The sequence below is a fragment of the Salvelinus fontinalis genome, chromosome 17 (genome assembly GCF_029448725.1).
Source record: "Salvelinus fontinalis isolate EN_2023a chromosome 17, ASM2944872v1, whole genome shotgun sequence".
Taxonomy (NCBI): Eukaryota; Metazoa; Chordata; class Actinopteri; order Salmoniformes; family Salmonidae; genus Salvelinus; species Salvelinus fontinalis.
Window position 1 is genome coordinate 42,336,047 of NC_074681.1, and position 19,123 is coordinate 42,355,169.

The 19,123-nt window shown below is 41.2% G+C and overlaps 1 protein-coding gene across 1 annotated transcript; it reads left to right on the plus strand.

Moving 5' to 3' along the window:
• The first annotated feature begins 10,199 nt into the window (after window positions 1–10,199).
• Window positions 10,200–19,108, plus strand: zgc:110269 (probable flap endonuclease 1 homolog). The gene is made up of 11 exons (XM_055867537.1): window positions 10,200–10,747; window positions 11,072–11,147; window positions 11,452–11,554; window positions 13,030–13,084; window positions 13,174–13,235; window positions 13,375–13,511; window positions 15,572–15,632; window positions 15,888–16,019; window positions 16,313–16,458; window positions 16,742–16,886; window positions 18,390–19,108. The coding sequence occupies exons 1-11, from the start codon at window positions 10,666–10,668 to the stop codon at window positions 18,444–18,446; spliced, it is 1,056 nt and encodes a 351-aa protein (XP_055723512.1). The 5' UTR covers window positions 10,200–10,665; the 3' UTR covers window positions 18,447–19,108.
• The last annotated feature ends 15 nt before the right edge of the window (window positions 19,109–19,123 follow it).

Here is a 19,123-nt window from a genome sequence, read left to right on the forward strand (position 1 = left end):
AGGGGAGGAAAGAATCCTTGTAAATGTCCGTGCACAGTAGTGGGTAAGAGATTAGCTAGTGTTAGGATTGAGTTAGTTACAAGTTGTAGATCTAATAAATCTATTAATAAGAACAACCGAAAGTAAGTCAGCAGGTGAGAGTTAGGTTTGTTTATCTTGTCAGCTCTAGAAAACGAGCAGAACTCTACTCGAAAGTAAATAGGAAAACATTTTGTAGGTATGGTCCAGTACCCAAATGGAAAGTGCCTGTAAGTAACCTACTAAGAAAGCAGTACAATTCAAGGGCCAAGTTCTTTTCATGTTTTTTGTGCAGATGACATTGGTTACTCTTTCAACACAGATATTTGTCAATCACAAACTATACCTCCAGACTGCTATTACTACCAGTGGATATCATGTGCTTGTTTTTTTAGATGGCTAATCCGGCACAGTAATTGTACTTCAATGGCACTTCCATCATGAGAGCTAGTACTCAGTAACAGTATCAATCAAGAACTTTCAAATGAATCACAAGTGCTCTCTGTCACAAGGTACAGTATGCCATAACCAGATATGAGTTAAATGACAATGATTTCAAGATAATTGACCACACGTCAAATCTCACAACTTAATAGCCAGTCACTACCAGCTTGTTTGACTGTTTGTAAAGGAAACGTCAACCATGCTAATAATAATAGTGCCTTCGGTGGGCAATGCGGTTAACGGGACAGACACAAAGTCAGCCGACATCCGTCGCTTCAGAAGACGAAAGAAAAGGCCCGTCTGACTTTCTTCCCCCCTCAGCCTGTGTGTTCAGCACACAGGAACCGTTGACTCCCTGACGGAGGTCCGTGCACACAGACTAAAGAGAACAGAGTCTGTTTAAAACAGAACTATTTCCAATGAAGGGGTTTGGTCAATGTAACTGCAACTGAGGTAGGCTATTCTAATTCTGTAGTAACCACGGTCTTACCCGACCCCAGGAATAGAGATGGAATAGTTCTCCCTCAAGGATGTGCATGTACTTACTGTAGTGTAGATTTAAGTGATACATTAAGCATACATTATTGATTTGGGTCATTGATTTATTAGGGCAACTAATCAGGGATTTCCCAATATTGAATTTACTGTACTCTAGTGTTTTTACAGTTCAGCCGAGCACGTAACAATGTAAACGAATATTGATCTGCTACTGTAATTGGCAAATGATGTGGCTATAGGACAATTAGCCAATCAATCAAAAACAATTAAGTCATCAACTCGCATGTACATGTAACGTACTATGCACAAGACAATTAAATCGCGAGAGGAAACCTATTTTTCGTAGCTAGCTGTTGATCTCCACAATGAAGCGCCATAAACAGTGTCAGTAGTGTCTTTGTGTTTAGGAGACTGCAGAATGTCTGTCTGATATTAAAGTAGGCTGTCTGTCTGGTTTTTCTCTCCACACATAGGGACTGTTGGATGAGGATGAGGGCAGTGAGACGGTTGTGTTGAAGATGTCAGACTCTCATTAAAGTTTCAGGGCAGCTTACTTCCGCCCCTGTGGGCTCCCTTGTAAAGGGAAGCGTAAGCTTCCCAGTCTGGCCAGCAGCGCATGGACACCTGGCATACCACACACATATATACCGGAACACACGCACAAATACCGGAACATGAGCACACACAAAACCACATACTGGTAAACACATGCACGCACACAGGCATACACAAAAACACACCCACACATGCACACACTCACTTTTCCATTCATTCACATAGGCACAAAGTTGACCTCATTCTCACACACAAATACACACACATGCAGCGCATTCCACACACCCATATAGTCACAGCATTACCATACTGCTAGCATAGGCAGTTTTTGTAAACCATTAGAGCAGGGCAGTCCATTATGTAGTCAATATCATCGATACGTTAATACTGCTGTAGGCCTACGTCGTATCTTTGATGTCTATTTATGCTGTTTCACCGGACCCCGCTCAAAAAAGATATGGTGCATTCCACTGGCTTCAATCACTCTAAAGGTCCTCAGAATTCGTCTTCACGTTACAATACAGCATGTACCATTTACACAACCTTCTAACCTTTTGAACAATGTGGCGAAATGTATCAGGAATCAAGGTAAGACCCAAGTGCAGACCGTGTGAAGTAACAATGTTTATTGTAACAACAGGGGCAGGCAAACGACAGGTCAAGGCAGGCAGGGGTCGATAATCCAGAGGTGGGACAAGGGTACAGGACGGCAGGCAGGCTCAGGGTAGGCAGAGGTCAATAATCCAGAGGTGGGACAAGGGTACAGGACGGCAGGCAGGCTCAGGGTAGGCAGAGGTCAATAATCCAGAGGTGGGACAAGGGTACAGGACGGCAGGCAGGCTCAGGGTAGGCAGAGGTCAATAATCCAGAGGTGGGACAAGGGTACAGGACGGCAGGCAAGCTCAGGGCCCGGGACGGGCAGAGTGGTCTGGCAGGCAGGTACAAGGTCAGGACAGACAAGGGTCAAAAACCAGGAGGATGAGGAAAAAGAGAGGCAGGGAAAATGACAGGCGCTGACAGGACGAACACTGGTGAGCTTGACAAACAAGACGAACTGACAACAGACAAACAGAGAACACAGGTATAAATACACTGGGGATAATGGGGAAGATGGGCGACACCTGGAAGGGGGTGGAGACAAGCACAAAGACAGGTGAAACAGATCAGGGTGTGACAAAAATGTACATTTCCACTCAAATAGACATGCCTAAAAGTAATACATCTTCATGAGATGGCCATAAACAATACTTAGAAATGTTGCATAGTTATACAAAGGTCTGAAACTCACCTTTCTGGTAAAAATAGATATAAATTCCTGAGGTGTACAAATATGATGAAAATAATAAGAAAATACATCCTATTCAACAAAAGTAAGGGAATAGGATTTGAAATGAATTAAATGCATTCTAAATGTAGTAACAATCAAAATTATAAACTACCTTAATAGAAGATTAAAGCTTCTAATTGTGATCATCATTAATGACAGTTCAAATTTGGCCCCATTTCATACAACTGATAGCGGTGACCAAAAGAAAGTGGTCGTGTTTCAATTCTCGTGTTTCAATTCTAAGTTATTTCGTATTTTTTCATGTTGAGAGCTGAGAATCCGGCTGAGAATATCACAGCGAGATGAAACTGCGACTGCTGGATTCGCGAGACTGCCCCCATGAATATGCCGCCTCCCAGGCTGGGCTCCGTTGCACAGAGGGAGAGCAAATTGATTATTTGTCTGGATAGGCCAGACAACGTGACACATCACTCCCTATGCGAATGTGGAGTGTGAAACCTGACACTTCAAATGGTAGCAGACAGATGGCACTATAAGGCACTAAAGCCTGCAACGTTCACAGAGTGATTTATACACCAAAAAGTCAGTCAAAACCGGTCCAGAACTGCTTAAAGTCCCCTAAATAAGGGACACACAGTACACACAGTAGAGCGAGAGAGAGAGAGAGAGAGCAATGACGTAGTGACGTAGTGCACATATTTGCACATTTGTGACGTAGAGATATGCATCTTCATTTGATCACTATTTTGTTGATGATAATTTGGTGTATTCAAGGTTTAAAAAGCCTTCCAAAGCTTAGAATTTTCACTTGATACATTTTATGTTAGGGCAAATCAAGTCTGAAATTCTAAACCCCTACTATAAATTGTCATTAATTATAATACACACAATAATGACTTTTTCCTGTTGCTGCAGGATCATTTTTTCTGCTGTATCAAACTGGCTCAAGTTAAGATCCCACAACAGTAGTATGCAATTTTTGGGGACCACTTTTAGTTCATGGGCGCTACTTTCAAAGCTACTGGCAAAAAAAATATACAAACGTACCGGAGAATCTCTTTAACGTCTAAGAGCAGTTAGCCCACTCATTTAGAGATCCCTCGCCCCCAGAGATGTCAGGCAGAGACACGAACACAAAGACAACCCCCACTTCTCGTTAGCCAAGATGAAGAGGTGAAAATGGGGGTCCGAGGAGTGTAATCCCTCAAACAGGCGGCTGGGGGCTTGAATCCGGGGGGTTTAACCCCCCATAAAGTCCTTAAATCCCCAGTTTAGACGTCCAAAACGGATGGGCTGAAGCCCCATGCATGTCTCCAGACAGGCTGGACCCAGACAGAAGACCCTCCTCATCCCTGAGTGTTCAACGGATGGACACGCCGGAGGGAAACAGTGGTTGCGGAGTTGACCAGGAGATACAATGTGGTTACGGAGATGACAACCACGTGTGAGAGGTGCACTGTGGCTACGGTGTTGACCATTTTGAAATGAACTGTGGTCACGGTGATGACTATACAGGTTAAGCATAGGAGTCATTGGATATTTGTGTTAATGCACTGAGGTTACAGAGGTGACTGTACTAGGTGGTGTGCACTTTATGAAAGATACCAATGGCTGCCTTGGATTCCTATTTGCTCCTACTGTAGCCAGTTGTCTGGTAGGATGTCACAGTTACAGGTGCTACAGGCATGACATCATGAAGGTGTTGGCATGGAGAGAGAGCTTTGGGGACAGAAAGAACACAAGCCTAACAACTGCAGTTTGACTGACACAGAAGACTTTGTTGGTAAGTCAGTTAGCGATCTTCATTTTAGTGGATCTATAGGGTCACAATTGTTTTGTGTTTGCTTTGTAAGAAACAGCAATTCAACCACGCAGTCTATTCTGAACAGTGGATGTTGAGATGTGTCTGTTACTTGAACTCTGTCAAGCGTTTATTTGTGCTGCAATCTGAGGTGCAGTTAACTCTAATGAGCTTGTGGTCTGCAGCAGAGATAACTCTGACTCTTACTTTCCTGTGGCGGTCCTCACGAGAGCCAGTTTCATCATAGCGCTTGATGGCTTTTGCGACTGCACTTGAAGAAATGTTCAAAGTTCTTGAAATTTTCCGTATTGTCTTAAAGTAAATCCGGACTGTCGTTTCTCTTTACTTATTTGAACTGTTCTTGCCATAATATGGACTTGGTCTTTTACCAAATAGGGCTATCTCCTGTATACCACCCCTACCTTGTTACAACACAACTGATTGGCTCAAGAAGGAAAGAAATTCCACAAATTAACTTTAACAAGACACAGCTGTTAATTGAAACGCATTCCAGGTGACTGCCTCAGGAAGCTGACTGAGAGAATGCCAAGAGTGTGCAAAGCTATCATCAAGGCAAAGGGTGGCTACTTGGAAGAATCTCAAATACACTTTGATTTCTACATGATTCCATATGTGTTATTTCATAGTTTTGATGTCTTCACTATTATTCTACAATATAGAAAATAGTAAAAATGAAAGAAAAACCTTAAATGAGTAGGTGTGTCCAAACTTTTGACTGGTACTGTACACACACACACACACACACACACACACACACACACACACACACACACACACACACACACACACACACACACAAGACCCAAATGCAGACTGTGTTGAAGTAACAATGTTAATTACAGCAACAGGCAAACGACAGGTCAAGGCAGGCCAAGATCAATAATGCAGAGTAGTGGTCAACGGTACTGGACAGCAGACAGGCTCAGGACAGGCAAGGGTGAAAACCAGGAGGGTGAAAAAAAGCAAGGCTTGTGAAAGCAGGAGCTGAAACAAACCACTGGTTGACTTGACAAACAAGACGAACTGGCAACAGACAAACAGAGAACACAGGTATAAGTACACAGGAGATAATGGGGAAGATGAGCGACACCCGGAGGGGGTTGAGACAATCACAAAGACAGGCGAAACAGATCAGGGCGTGACACATGCTTTACTTTAAATGTCTTACACTCCATCAGAACAATGTTTGTAAATAATATAATTGTAACCAAATAGTGTAAAGCCTAAAAAAACTGGGATGGTCATGGATGGACATTTCTCTAGCCTCATCCCTTAGCTCTTTACCAAAACAGTAGCGAGGTGACCGCTTTGTCATTGTTTGAACTGCAGATTGCTCATTTAAATAGCTAATATTTCAAACAGAAAATACAGAAAACAATGAATGAGACTGATATAATGTCCATGTTTTCATTGATTTAAAATGGATTTGACATCCTGCTTATTTATAACCAGCGTATCCCGTTTGTCCTAAGGGGTAGTTACAACCTAGGTTGAAGAAAGCCCTAGGTTACAACTTGCCTCAGGCTGTGCAATCAGGTCTGACATCGTAAAGGGGTTGCTATAGTGACCGAATGGATAGAATTAAAGAAATGTACGTTGTGGTACCAAATTGTGACCATCGTTGATGTAACACTGACGCTCGACATTTTACGATGACTTCACAGTTGCCACAGAGAGAGAACCCAACGAACAAGATCACGGATAAAATGCAATCAGTAGTTGCAGCAACTCACTGAAAGCTTTAAAGCAAGTCTTCACATTTAAATACTTTAATGGTGTTTAATAGAGACAGTTGTGGTTGAACAACGAAGCAGTGTAGCCTGATCCTCGCACATTCAGATGGTTCATCTTCATTCAGAACAATTTAATATCAAGAGTTGCCTGTTTATTCACTCTGTCGGCTTGTGGTGAGTTTATGTTATATCTGCCTATAAAATCAATACTACATGGGATACTAATTGAATGCCACACAGTGATTCATGTTTATTAAAGACGTAACAATAAGGGAGAAAAGGGAGAAAGAAGGGAGAAAGAAGAAGGGAGAAAGAAAGAAGGGAGAAAGAAAGAAAAGAAGGGAGAAAGAAGAGAAAGAAGGATAAATAGAAAGAACTAAAAGATCAAATGAGATTGAGCACAATGAAGGAAGAGACACCAACTATCCAGGAGGCTATGGAGAGAGAGAGAGATTGGTGATTCTATCAATGTGATACAAAAAAGAGAACGAGAGGAGGATAGAGGGGGAGAGAAAGATGGAAAGACTGACGGAGGAGGAAGCAACAGAGGAGGATAAAAGAGAGTGGGAACTCCACTGGAACAAAAGAGAAAAATAGATGAAGTTTGAGGCCCAATGGGGGGAGTTGAAGAGATTGACAGAGAAACAACAGAATAATAGAGAGACTAAAGTGTGAAAAACCAGAGAGACAATTGATTGAAATCAGGCTGTAATGACAGACAGAGAGAGCGAGAGGGCGACAGAGACCAGGTAAGGAAGACATTTTTGTTGTGTTGTTTTAAAAATTAATATTATAAGTCATTGTACGAATGAATTGTATTCCTTTTGATTATTATTTACAAACATCATTTTAATTTCAGTTCGAGGGTGGTTGGATATCGGAGAACAGCTTGAAAGAAACTGAAAAAGGAAGTTTGGGGGGGATGGAGAGACAAAGAAAGAAGGTAAGAAACTAGATAATTGTCTCGATAATATTGAGGTTTTCTTGTGGGGATTACAAAATATAATGTTCAAATGCACAAGCCCACACACCACACTATAGTTCCGTACACTGTAAACCCCAAGGCATTTTTAACTCAAATACTTCTAGTAAAGTTGAACTGAAAGTAAATGAAAAGTCATTATTGCTCAAAATGTTTGTGGTACTGACTCAAAACTACACTGATAAACGCAGCATGTAAAGTGTTGGTCTCATGTTTCTTGAGCTGAAATTTAAGATCCCATACATTTTCCAGACGCACAAAAAGCTTATTTCTCTCAAATGTTGTGCACAGATTTGTACATTTTTGTACATTTGAACATTTCTCCTTTCCCAAGATAATCCACTCACCTGACAGGTGTGGCATATCAAGAAGCTGATTAAACAGCATGATCATTACACAAGTGCACCTTGTGCTGGGGACAATAAAAGGCCACTCTAAAATGTTCAGTTTTGACACAAAACACAATATTGTAACGGGTGACGCTCTCCTCATCCTCGGATGAGGTGAGGAGAGAAGGATCCTCAGACCAAAACGCAGGCTTTGGGAAATAAGCCATCTTTATTAAACAACTATGATGGCAAACACGAAACGAAACAAAACACTTTCAAACTACAAAATAACAAAACGACGTTGACGAAACCTGAACATAAACTTACATAACTAAACATAAACTTACGTACAGGAAACAGACGACATCGAAACGAAAACGAAACAAACAAACGCTACAGTCCAGTGTGGTACGAACAAACATACTGACACAGGAGACAATCACCCACAAACAAACAGTGAGAATGCCCTACCTAAATATGACTCTTAATTAGAGGCAAACGCAAACCACCTGCCTCTAATCAAGAGCCATACCAGGCAAACCGAAACCAACATAGAAACAGATAACATAGAATGCCCACCCAACCTCACGTCCTGACCAACTAACACACAAAAACTAACATAAATAGGTCAGGAACGTGACAAATATTACAGATGTCTCAAGTTTTGAGGGAGTATGCAACTGGCAGGCTGACTGCAGGAATTCCCACCAGAGCTGTTGCCAGAGAATTTAATGTTAATTTCTCTTGGAAGTACCATAAGCCGCCTCCAACTTCGTTTTAGAGAATTTGGAAGTACGTCCAACCGGCCTCAACCGCAGACCACGTGTAACCTTGCCAGCCCAGAACCTCCACATCGCGCTTCTTCATCTGCGAGACCAGCCACCCGGATAGCTGATGAAAGCAAAGAATTTCTGCATAAACTATTTTGAACTGTCTCAGGGAAGCTCCGCTGCATGCTCGTTGTCCTCACCAGGGTCTTGATTAGACTGCAGTTTGGCGTCGTGACCGACTTCAGTGGAAAAATGCTCACCTTCGATGGCCACTGTCACGCTGGAGAAGTGTACCCTTCATGGATGAATCCTGGTTTCAACTGTACCGGGCAGAATGGCATTGTGTGGGCGAGCAGATTGCTGATGTCAACGTTGTGAACAGAGTGCCCCATGGTGGCGGAGGGGTGACGGTATGGGAATTTTTATTAGGATTAAATGTCAGGAATTGTGAAAAACTGAGTTTAAATGTATTTGGCTGATGTGTATGTAAACTTCCGACTTCAACTGTATGTATATTTGTATGTATGTACACAACCGTTGAAAAGTTTGGGGTCACTTAGAAATGTGCTTGTTTTTTAAAGAAAGGCCATTTGTTTTGTCCATTAAAAGAACATCAAATTGATCAGAAATACAGTGTAGACATTGTTAATGTTGTAAATGACAATTGTAGTTGGAAACGGAAGATTTTTTATGGAAAATGTACATAGGCGTACAGAGGCCCATTATCAGCAACCATCACTCCTGTGTTCCAATGGCACGTTGTGTTAGCTAATCCAAGTTTATCATTTTAAAAGGCTAATTGATCATTAGAAAACCCTTTTGCAATTATGTTAGCACAGCTGAAAACTGTTGTTCTAATTAATGAAGCAATAAACATGGCCTTCTTTAGACTAGTTGAGTATCTGGAGCATCAGCATCTGTGGGTTCGATTACAGGCTCAAAATGGCAAGAAACAAATACATTTCTTCTGAAACTCGTCAGTCTATTCTTGTTCTGAAAAAATGAAGGCTATTCCATGCGCGCAATTGCCAAGAAACTGAAGATCTCGTACAATGTTGTGTGACATTGGAACACAAGAGTTATAGTTGCTGATAATGGGCCTCTGTACGCCTATGTAGATATTCCATAAAAAAATCAGCTGTTTTTACAATAGTCATTTACAACATTAACAATGTCTACACTGTATTTCTGATCAATTTGATGTCATTTTAATTGACACAAAATGTGCTTTTCTTTCAAAAACAAGGACATTTCTAAGTGACCCTCAACTTTTCAATGGTAGTGTATATTTATTTATGTGGGTATGCCTATGTATGTATATATATATGTATATACCCAAAAACTATATGGGGAACTGGAAATGATGCAGACAATTACATTGATAGAAGCTGCAATCTATCCGCAACATTAAAGCTGATCTACCCCTACATTTTTTTTAAATTCATTGACATATTACATGAAAATATATAAATTGCTAAATAAATAGATACACAATTACATTTTCAACTAATATGCTGAACAAAAATATAAACCCAACATTTTCAAAGATTTTATTAAGTTGCAGTTCATATGAGGAAATCAGTCAATTTAAATAAATTCATTAGGCCCTAATCTATGGATTTCACATGACTGGGAACACATATGCATCCCTTGGTCACAGATACCTTTTTAAAAAATGGGTCTCACAATGGGCCTCAGGATCTCGTCACGTTATTTCTGTCCATTCAAATTGCCATCGATAAAATGCAATTGTGTTCGTTGTCCCCACTGCCACTATAGGGCACTCGGTTCACAACGTTGACATCAGCAAACCGCTCACCCACACGACGCCATGGTCTGCGATTCTTGTGGCAAAGGAGAAATGCTCACTAACAGGGATGGAAACAAATCTGGGCACAACATTTGAGAGAAATAAGCTTTTTGTACATATGGAACATTTCTGGGATGCTATATTTCAGCGCAGGAAACATGGGACCATACTTTACATGTTGCGTTTATATTTTTGTTCAGTGTATATCAGTGGATTGTTTGTAAATTGTTTACGGTAATACATTATGGGTGGCTTTAAGGTATAATCTCTTACTGTGCTCTCTCCCTTTGTTTGATCCCTCCTGCCCCTATTGGTAGATTCGTGTACCAACAACAACGCAGGTTTCCGGGTGCACAGCATCACCGAAACTGTGTATCTAAATTGTTAGCTTTATAACTAACTGTCAGACAAGCACAATGGGTATTACAAAACTGGCAGATTTGATTCGTAGCGATGCACCTGGTGCTATTTCTTACAAAGAGATCTGCGACTACACAGGTACGTTTGATGCTTAGCTACGGCTAACGTTAGCTAGCTAGCATGCAGTTTGCTGCTAGTATCAACATTGACCTCCTTCATATGCGCTTTATCTCATCCTAGCATGTATAATGTTATGGAGCATCAGTGTGCTCACCCAATAATTGACATTACTTATCCCCAACATTGAAGCTACCAGACAGGGCAGGCATTATTCACGTTATCAAACTAGCTTGGCCAAGTTTAATCCAGTACTAGATATGAGCACAGTTGGATGTTTCCTACTCATTGAGTTCAATCAAAGATTTTACAAATGCAGTCATTTGTTTTGTCTCAAAATTTTAGGAAAGGTCGTTGCGTTGGACACCTTCATTGTTCTGAACCAGTTCCGCACTGCAGTACCAAATCTTCAGTTTCAGGGGTGAGCTGTCATTTCTAACTTCTAAATTGAGAAGCTTACCCAACCATTGACAGCACCTCAAATGTGGCTTCTTCCTCCCCTTCATCTGCACTGATATGAAATCACAGGATAGGGGAAAGCATATGGTGAATGTCTACCAGTTATTTACTGTCATCTGTCCAGTTCTTTCCAGCCAGTGTAGATGAAGTAAGTAGCTAGAGGGAGTCACTTTAGACTATTGGGATGTGTAGACCTGTTGTAAACTAACTCTGAATTCAGGGCCCTGTTTCTGTTTCTAACCCATGTTCCCATCCTTTCGCTCTAGTCCCTTGACAGGTTTGTTCTTTCGAACGCTAACCTTCCTGGAGCATGACATCAAACCATTGTTTGTGTTCGATGGGAAGCCTCCTGGCGAGAAAAGTGCTGTGGTTAGTGGCGGCTCTTAGAATTACAGCTGAGACCATAGCTACCTACGGTGCCTTCGGAAAGTATTCATACCCCTTGACTTTTCCCCCATTTTGTTGTTAGAGCCTGAATTCAAAATGTATTAAATTGAAATTTGTTTGTCACTGGCCTACACACAATACCCCATAATGTCAAAGTGGAATTATGTTAAAAACATTTTTTCCATATTAATAAAAAATGAAAGCTGAAATGTGAGTCAAGTATTAAACCTCTTTGTTATGACAAGCCTAAATAAGTTCAGGAGTAAAAATGTGTTTTACAAGTCACATAATAAGTTACATGGACTCACTTACATGGACTCACAACCAGATTGTTTAATGACTACCTCATCTCTGTACCCCACACGTACAATTATCTGTAAGGTCCCTCAGTCGAGCAGTGAATTTCAAACACAGATTCAACCACAAAGACCAGGGAGGTTTTCCAACGCCTGGCAAAGAAGGGCAGCTATTGGTAGAAGGGGGGGGGGGGGGAAATAAGACATTGAATATCAATTACAGCAATTGTCCGAGTGGGAAGCTCGGAATAAAAATATTAAAAAACATGCATCCTGGCACTAAAGTAATGCTGCAAAAAATGTGGCAAAGCAATTAACTTTTTGTCCTGAATACAATGTGTTGTGTTTGGGGCAAATCCAATACAGCACATTACTGAGTACCACTCTCCAAATTTTCAAGCATAATGGTGGCTGCATCATGTTATGGGTATGCTTGTAATCGTTAAGGACTGGGGAGTTTTTCAGGATAAAACAACAAAAGGAATGGAGCTAAGCACAGGCAACATCCTAGAGGAAAACCTGGTTCAGTCTGCTTTCCACCAGACACTGGGAGATGAATTCACCTTTCAGCAGGACAATAACCTACAACACCAGGCCAAATCTACACTGGAACTGCTTACCAAGAAGACAGTTAATGTTACTGAGTGGCCGAGCTACAGTTTTGACTTAATAAATCTACTTAAATATATGGCATGAACTGAAAATGGCTGTCTAGCAATAATTAACAACCCATTTGACAGAGCTTGAAGAATTTTGAAAATAATAAGGGCAAATGTTGCACAATTCAGGTGTGGAAAGTTCTGAGACTTACCCAGAAAGACTCACTGTTGTAATCGCTGGTAAAGGTGCTTCTACAGAGTATTGACTCAGGGGTGTCATTTTCAAAAAATTTGCTGGCATTTCGAAAAACATGTTTTCCCTTTGTTATTATGGGCAATTGTGTCTAGATGGGTGAGGAAAAAAATCTATTTAATCCATTTCAGGCTGTGACAACAAAATGTGGATTAAGTCGAGGGATATGAATACTTTCTGAAGGCACTGTACCTCACAAAATGATACCCTCACAAGTAGTTCACTACACTAAATAGGGAATAGAGTACAATTTGCTACAGTCCATGTCAATACGGTTTAATTTAATTGTATTCTCTTGTTTTCTTTCAGTTGGAGAAGAGGGCACAGGCTGCAGGCTGGAGCTCCCCCAGTCGTTCAGGAGTAGGTAAGAGAAACATTGGAATTCAATCACAGCGCATATCAGTTTTCCATCTTCCTGTATTTTACTTTTGACCTCTCTGTGGGCACCTGTAGTGTCCCCTCAGACACGGGACTGTCTCCACCTTCTGAAGCTTATGGGTGTGCCCATCATCCAGGTCAGTGTGCGAGTGCTCTATGTAGCATGCTAACCCTGAACACATACCCTAATTATACCAAGTTGTCTTGAACAAACACCAGCCACCAGAAACCATAACATATGAACTCTCTCCTTCCACTCTCTTGCTCTCTCTCCAGGCTCCAGGAGATGGCGAGGCACTATGTGCCCACCTGGTGAAACAGGGCGTAGTAGACGCGGTAGCATCAGAAGACATGGACACTCTGCCCTTTGGTGGAAACATCCTGATCCGCCAGCTCAATGCCAAGAAAAACAGGTGAGAGTGCACCTTTGAGTTCATAATCATGTCTATACAGCCTGGTCTCATAGACTAGACGTAATATAGTAAATGTACTTCAGGGACACTAAAATTAGTATGATATGTTACGTTTGGTGTTTATTTTTTATTTTATCTTTATTTAACTAAGCAAGTCAGTTAATAACAAATTCCTATTTTCAATGATGGCTTAGGAACAGTGGGTTAATTGCCTTGTTCAGGGGCAGAACGACAGATTTTTACCTTATCAGCTCTGGGACTCGATCTTGCAACCTTTCTGTTACTAGTCCAACACTCTAACCACTAGGCTACCTGCCGCCTCAATGGTTACATAAGACAATGATTTGGTATGGGTGAGTGTATAACATGAACGTCTAGCAACCCAAATAACGCGAATGTCAAGAAACTCCAAGGTTGCATGTTCGAATCTCATCACATTTTAGCTAATTATCAACGTTGTAACTACTTACTACTTTTTAGCTACTTTGCAACTACTTAGCATGTTAGCTAACCCTTCCCCTAAACCTAACTTTAACCCTTTAACATCACTCCTAACCTTAACCCTAAGCTTAACCATAAAAGCTCAAGACACCAGCAGGATAGTGAAACGCCGACAGTACTTAGCACCTCTGAATAGGGGGTCTGCAGTCAATGTCTTTTTTATTCACACAGCAAAGACCTTGGAAGTCGTCAGGCACAAAAGCCTTGTTAAAATACTCCAAACTAGAAGGTGGCAGTTGCGTTGTTTGGCTTTGCATATCTGTGCGTTTTGCTTATGGTCTAGATTCCAAGCTATCAAATTGAATTGGTCGCATACACATATTTAGAAGTTGTTATACGGGTGTAGCGAATTGTGTGTGTTCCTAGCTCCAACAGTGCAGTAGTATCTAACAATTCACAACAATACACACAAATCTAAAAGTAAAAGGATGGAAACATGGACACTCTGACAAATGTTGCGCTAATGTTGCTATTTTATAGAAAGCCCTTGTTGATACTAACCAGATGACCACAGCTAGATCTAGCAAGATGACGAAGAGACAATTTAATTCACTCTCCATAATCCCATACTGTCAGTGCCAGCCCATAGCCAAATGTGTAGCTAGCTAGCTAAAGTTAGCATATTTGCTAGCTTGTGCAACATAGCTAGCTAAGGACACTGCACTAACTCAGCAGCGAACACAGGCAGCTGTTTAATGGAAACTAGCAAATCCATTGTGATTTAATTATAATGCCAATACTAGCTACAGTGGTTAGATAGTTTGGAGGAAGTATTTAGTGTTGTGTGTATTGCATCTGTGCACTTAGCTAGCTACTATTCAATAGCCGACATTGCATATGAAGTGTAGGCTCCCCCACATGGGGGTTCGTGCTCTCTGATTGGCTCAAAGTGAAGTAGTTGGCCACTGACACGAGCGTTGCGATTCTACAAGTAGAATCGGTAGGTTCGTCGATACCGGGTCATCAAGCAGCAGGTACCGCTTTCGTTCTAGCAAGAGAAGGAACACTCCCACTGTGATAAGTACCTATTGGCACAGATATTGTCGGTGTGTTTCATGCATAACATTGACCCTAACCTTAACCCCTAACACCTAGGTTAGCTAACGTTAGCCACCTAGCTAATGTTAGCCACAATAAATTGGAATTCGTAACATATATCATACGTTTTTGAAAATTCGTAGCATGATGTACTAATTGTGATTCGTAACATATTGCACTAATTGCAATTCGTAACATATCATATGAATTGTAATTTGTTACATATCATACAAAATAGATCATGGACATCTACAAAGTAATACATATCATATGAAATGTAACATATCATACTATTTAGAGTGTACAGGATTTATGTTTCATATATTTACACGTTGTTTATACTGCTGTGGTTTCCCCCAATAGAAAAGGTCTTAGGCCAGGGTTACGTCTAAGCACTTTGTGGCAAAGTATTAGTAAAAATAAAAAAATAAAAAACATGAATTGATTCATTGATTAAGTTATTGTAATGACTGATGGCCAGTTCTCTGGGTCTCTAAATCGAATTATTCTTCTCCACACAGCGAAGTCATTGAGTACTCTCTGCCCAAGCTGCTAGACATTTTGAAGATAACACATGAAGAGGTAAAATACCTCCTCCACCCAAAGCATTTGTATTGAATGAGGCATAGGCCTTCATTACACGTTCATAGGCATCATGTGTACAAGCATACTACATTCTTGTAAGGCATAAACATCATGTACCTTTCTCTCAAGTGTAATCTCTCAACTGTCTCTCAACCCTCAAAATGCTCCCATACTATCTATATTTATCTATATCTAAGAGATATTTAATCTCTTAGGCTAACACCCCTTGTCTTTCTTCCTAATTTATGTCAGTTTGTGGACCTGTGTATCTTGTTGGGCTGTGACTACTGTGACAAAATCACAGGCCTTGGACCTAAGAGAGCTCTGACTCTGATCCAGCAGCACCGGAACATAGAGAACGTGGTGCTGAACATCAACAGAAAGGTACATGTTCCCTCCCTGACAACTGTTCATACTGTATTACTGCAATGCGATTGTCTTGGGAGATTTTGGTGCCAATGTGTTTGCTGAAGTCTTATCTATAAGTCTGGATAGAATATACTAGTAAACCAAGTAAAATATTAAATGATCTATGTCATTTGTTACCACTCCACATATGAATAACATATATGAACGAATGATTATTTCATTTTTCATCTCAGACCTCACCTTCTATGCTCTGTTCATGTCCATGTAATTAGACTAACACCCAACCCCTTTTCTCCCTCCTCCTTCAGACCCACCCTGTCCCACTGTTCTGGCAGTATCAGGATGCCCGCAAGCTGTTTTTGGATGCCCCCCTGACCGAGCTCCCGAACCTGGTCTGGACTGAGCCAGATGAGGAGGCCCTGGTCCACTTTCTGTGCCACGAGAAACACGTCAAGTACTGTTCTGGTCCTGTATGACCGACCACCTTTGGAATTAGACCAGGGGCCATGTGTATCAAGCATCTCAGAGTAGGAGTGCTGATCTAGGATCAGGTTCCCCTTGACCATGTAATCTTATTAATTGTGTTCGAAAAAGGTAACGCTGAGGCGCTTGATATATACGACCCCTGGTGTGCACAAATCGTGTCCTCTATATCTGCAGTGCATGGTTGTTTTATGTCCTTGCCCAGTAATCTAAAACTGAATTATTCCATATATGTGTGTGTGTGTGTTATGTAGGGAGCAAAGGGTACGAGGTCGAATGCAGAAGTTCAGTGAGAAGCGTGAACGCCTGAGGAAGGAGAGGGAGGAGGACAAGGCAGCAGGACAGAGCCGACAAACTCGCATGGAGGACTTCTTCCGTGTTACACGGAAAAGGCAACAGGTGATATAACCCTACTATGACACTTTTATGACACCTTGCCATTTTATGGTGGGAGTACCTACTGAACTCTACATCACATGGCCCAGAGCCTGGTATAGAGATGGCTATATATCAGACTTTATTAGCCTGTTCATTGATGCCAAATGTTTCATATCTATGGTATTTATGGCTTTGGAGATCCCCAAACTGTATCAACCCTTTACATTCGGTCCACTATATCCAATACCGCTAAGGTTAACTTCAGTTTTACAATTCGGTTGAAATGTACAGCAATTTTCGAAGTAATTTATAACCTCATCCTCCATGTAGGTATGCCTTTATTGATTGATCACCTTTAATTTATCAGGTTATATTGACTGTCAATCGAGATGTCTAAGGATCAACACTCTTTATACAGTTGAAAAGTGTTTAAAACATTTTTTTTTAACAATGAATGTACTAACTGAACTTAATTGTCCAATAAGAACACAGGTTTTCCTTCTGTTGCTAAATGTCCTACTGAACACGACCCTGTACTGCTGTACTGGGAATAGTAGCCTCAGGGGTATACTAAGACACTAGCTAGATATTTTCTGGATTTTCTAAAGCTAGCCAGCTTCAGTTGGCTTCAAATTCAAGCTCAGGCTTCATACATGTTGCGAAGGTGGATATTGATCATGCAGCCGCCGTTAACTTAAGCCAGCTTGTAACTGCGTGTTCGCATCGAACGTGACAAGTCAAAAGCCGAACTCGTCATTGAGACAATGCTGAAACAGCAATCCATGGGGGAGTCGGTGCCACAAACATTTTTGACAAAATGAAAGAAAGCTTATCTTGAAATGGGCTATTAGAAGTGCCATCTTTCTTTTATTAATCGTATCGTTAATATCGTCTTTGGTGTGCTTATCAATGCACAAGCCCCTTTTTACCCACAACTTTTAAATGCGTCCGGTCTTCGCTAAATGTGTAGTGTGGTATATCTTTGAAAATTACTACACAAAATAGATTTTTCTTTCAAAAATATTGAATCAGTCTTCCTCAAATATGGTCCGGAGAAGGGGATGATGAGGCACTCTGTGAGAGTGAGGGAATCTAATTTGATTGGTCCTCAACTTTCGGCTCAAACGCTTAGTTCAGGATGAAGTGGAGTTGCCCTGCCCCGGAGCAGGTTCGAGATGAAGCATTCACTGCCATAGAAATGTACCTAGCTTAAAGGTGAGCCATCTTCGTGTCAACGGCAATCTCGAGTTGAACACAGAATTGACTCAAGTAAGCTCGCTAACTCCTCTCTCCAGCTTCGTAGTACACCCCTCTGGTTCGCTAACTGCTCCTGCATTCAACAACGTCACATTGTTGCCTTGCCTTGTTTGGCAATATAACATTTCATGATTGCAGGTTGGCTAAAGCAGAAACAGACTGGAATCCAGACTAAAGTGATGTGACATCTAAATTAGCCTGTGTATTTCTGGTATCTATTCAGTTATTGTGTTGTGTCTGAAATACCAGCCTTATCTCCACTTGTAGCCGTCTGAAACTGGGGATTCCATTGGCACCAAAGAAAAGAGAGCGAGGTCAAAGTGACACTGCCCTCCGACGGAGTCTGGTGGTACTGCAAATGCATCCTTACCAACCAGCTGTCTGACAGTTAAAAGGATATGCTTGTTCATGAGGGTCTACCTGAGAAAGGAGCTGTGCAGGTCAACTGATCTATACATTCATTTAACTTCCTAACGATTGAGCATAAACCAATTCTTATTATGTAAAGATTTGTGACAGCGAGTACCTCGGGGTCATGTTCGTTAGGCGCCGCCTTGAAACGGGCAGACTACCTGGGCATATCCAATAAGTAAAGCTCATATTCGTTTTCCGTTTTAAAACGTTGTGCCCTAATGAACATGACCCAGGCCAACTCCTAGGGAGCGAGTAAACAGGATGAGCAGAGGCGGAGACTCATTGGCGAGAACAGTGCAGCCACTGTCTGTGGGGCCTTGGCTTGCTTGTTCCCTCATCCAAAACAGGAGCCGATTGATTTCTATGGAGGGAGGTCAGATGGGCTCATGGCTTATTTGGTGGACACCTGCTACCCTCAACAGTGCCAAATTTGAGGCAAATTACTTTCTTATCTTGATAAACATGATCATGTCAAAGTAGATACCAAAATATGATAATCTCTTGTATCAGTGTTGTTACACAAGATGTCAGTATGATGGTATTTACTATTAAACTTTTATTCATCAATATAATATGTTGTCGACTGG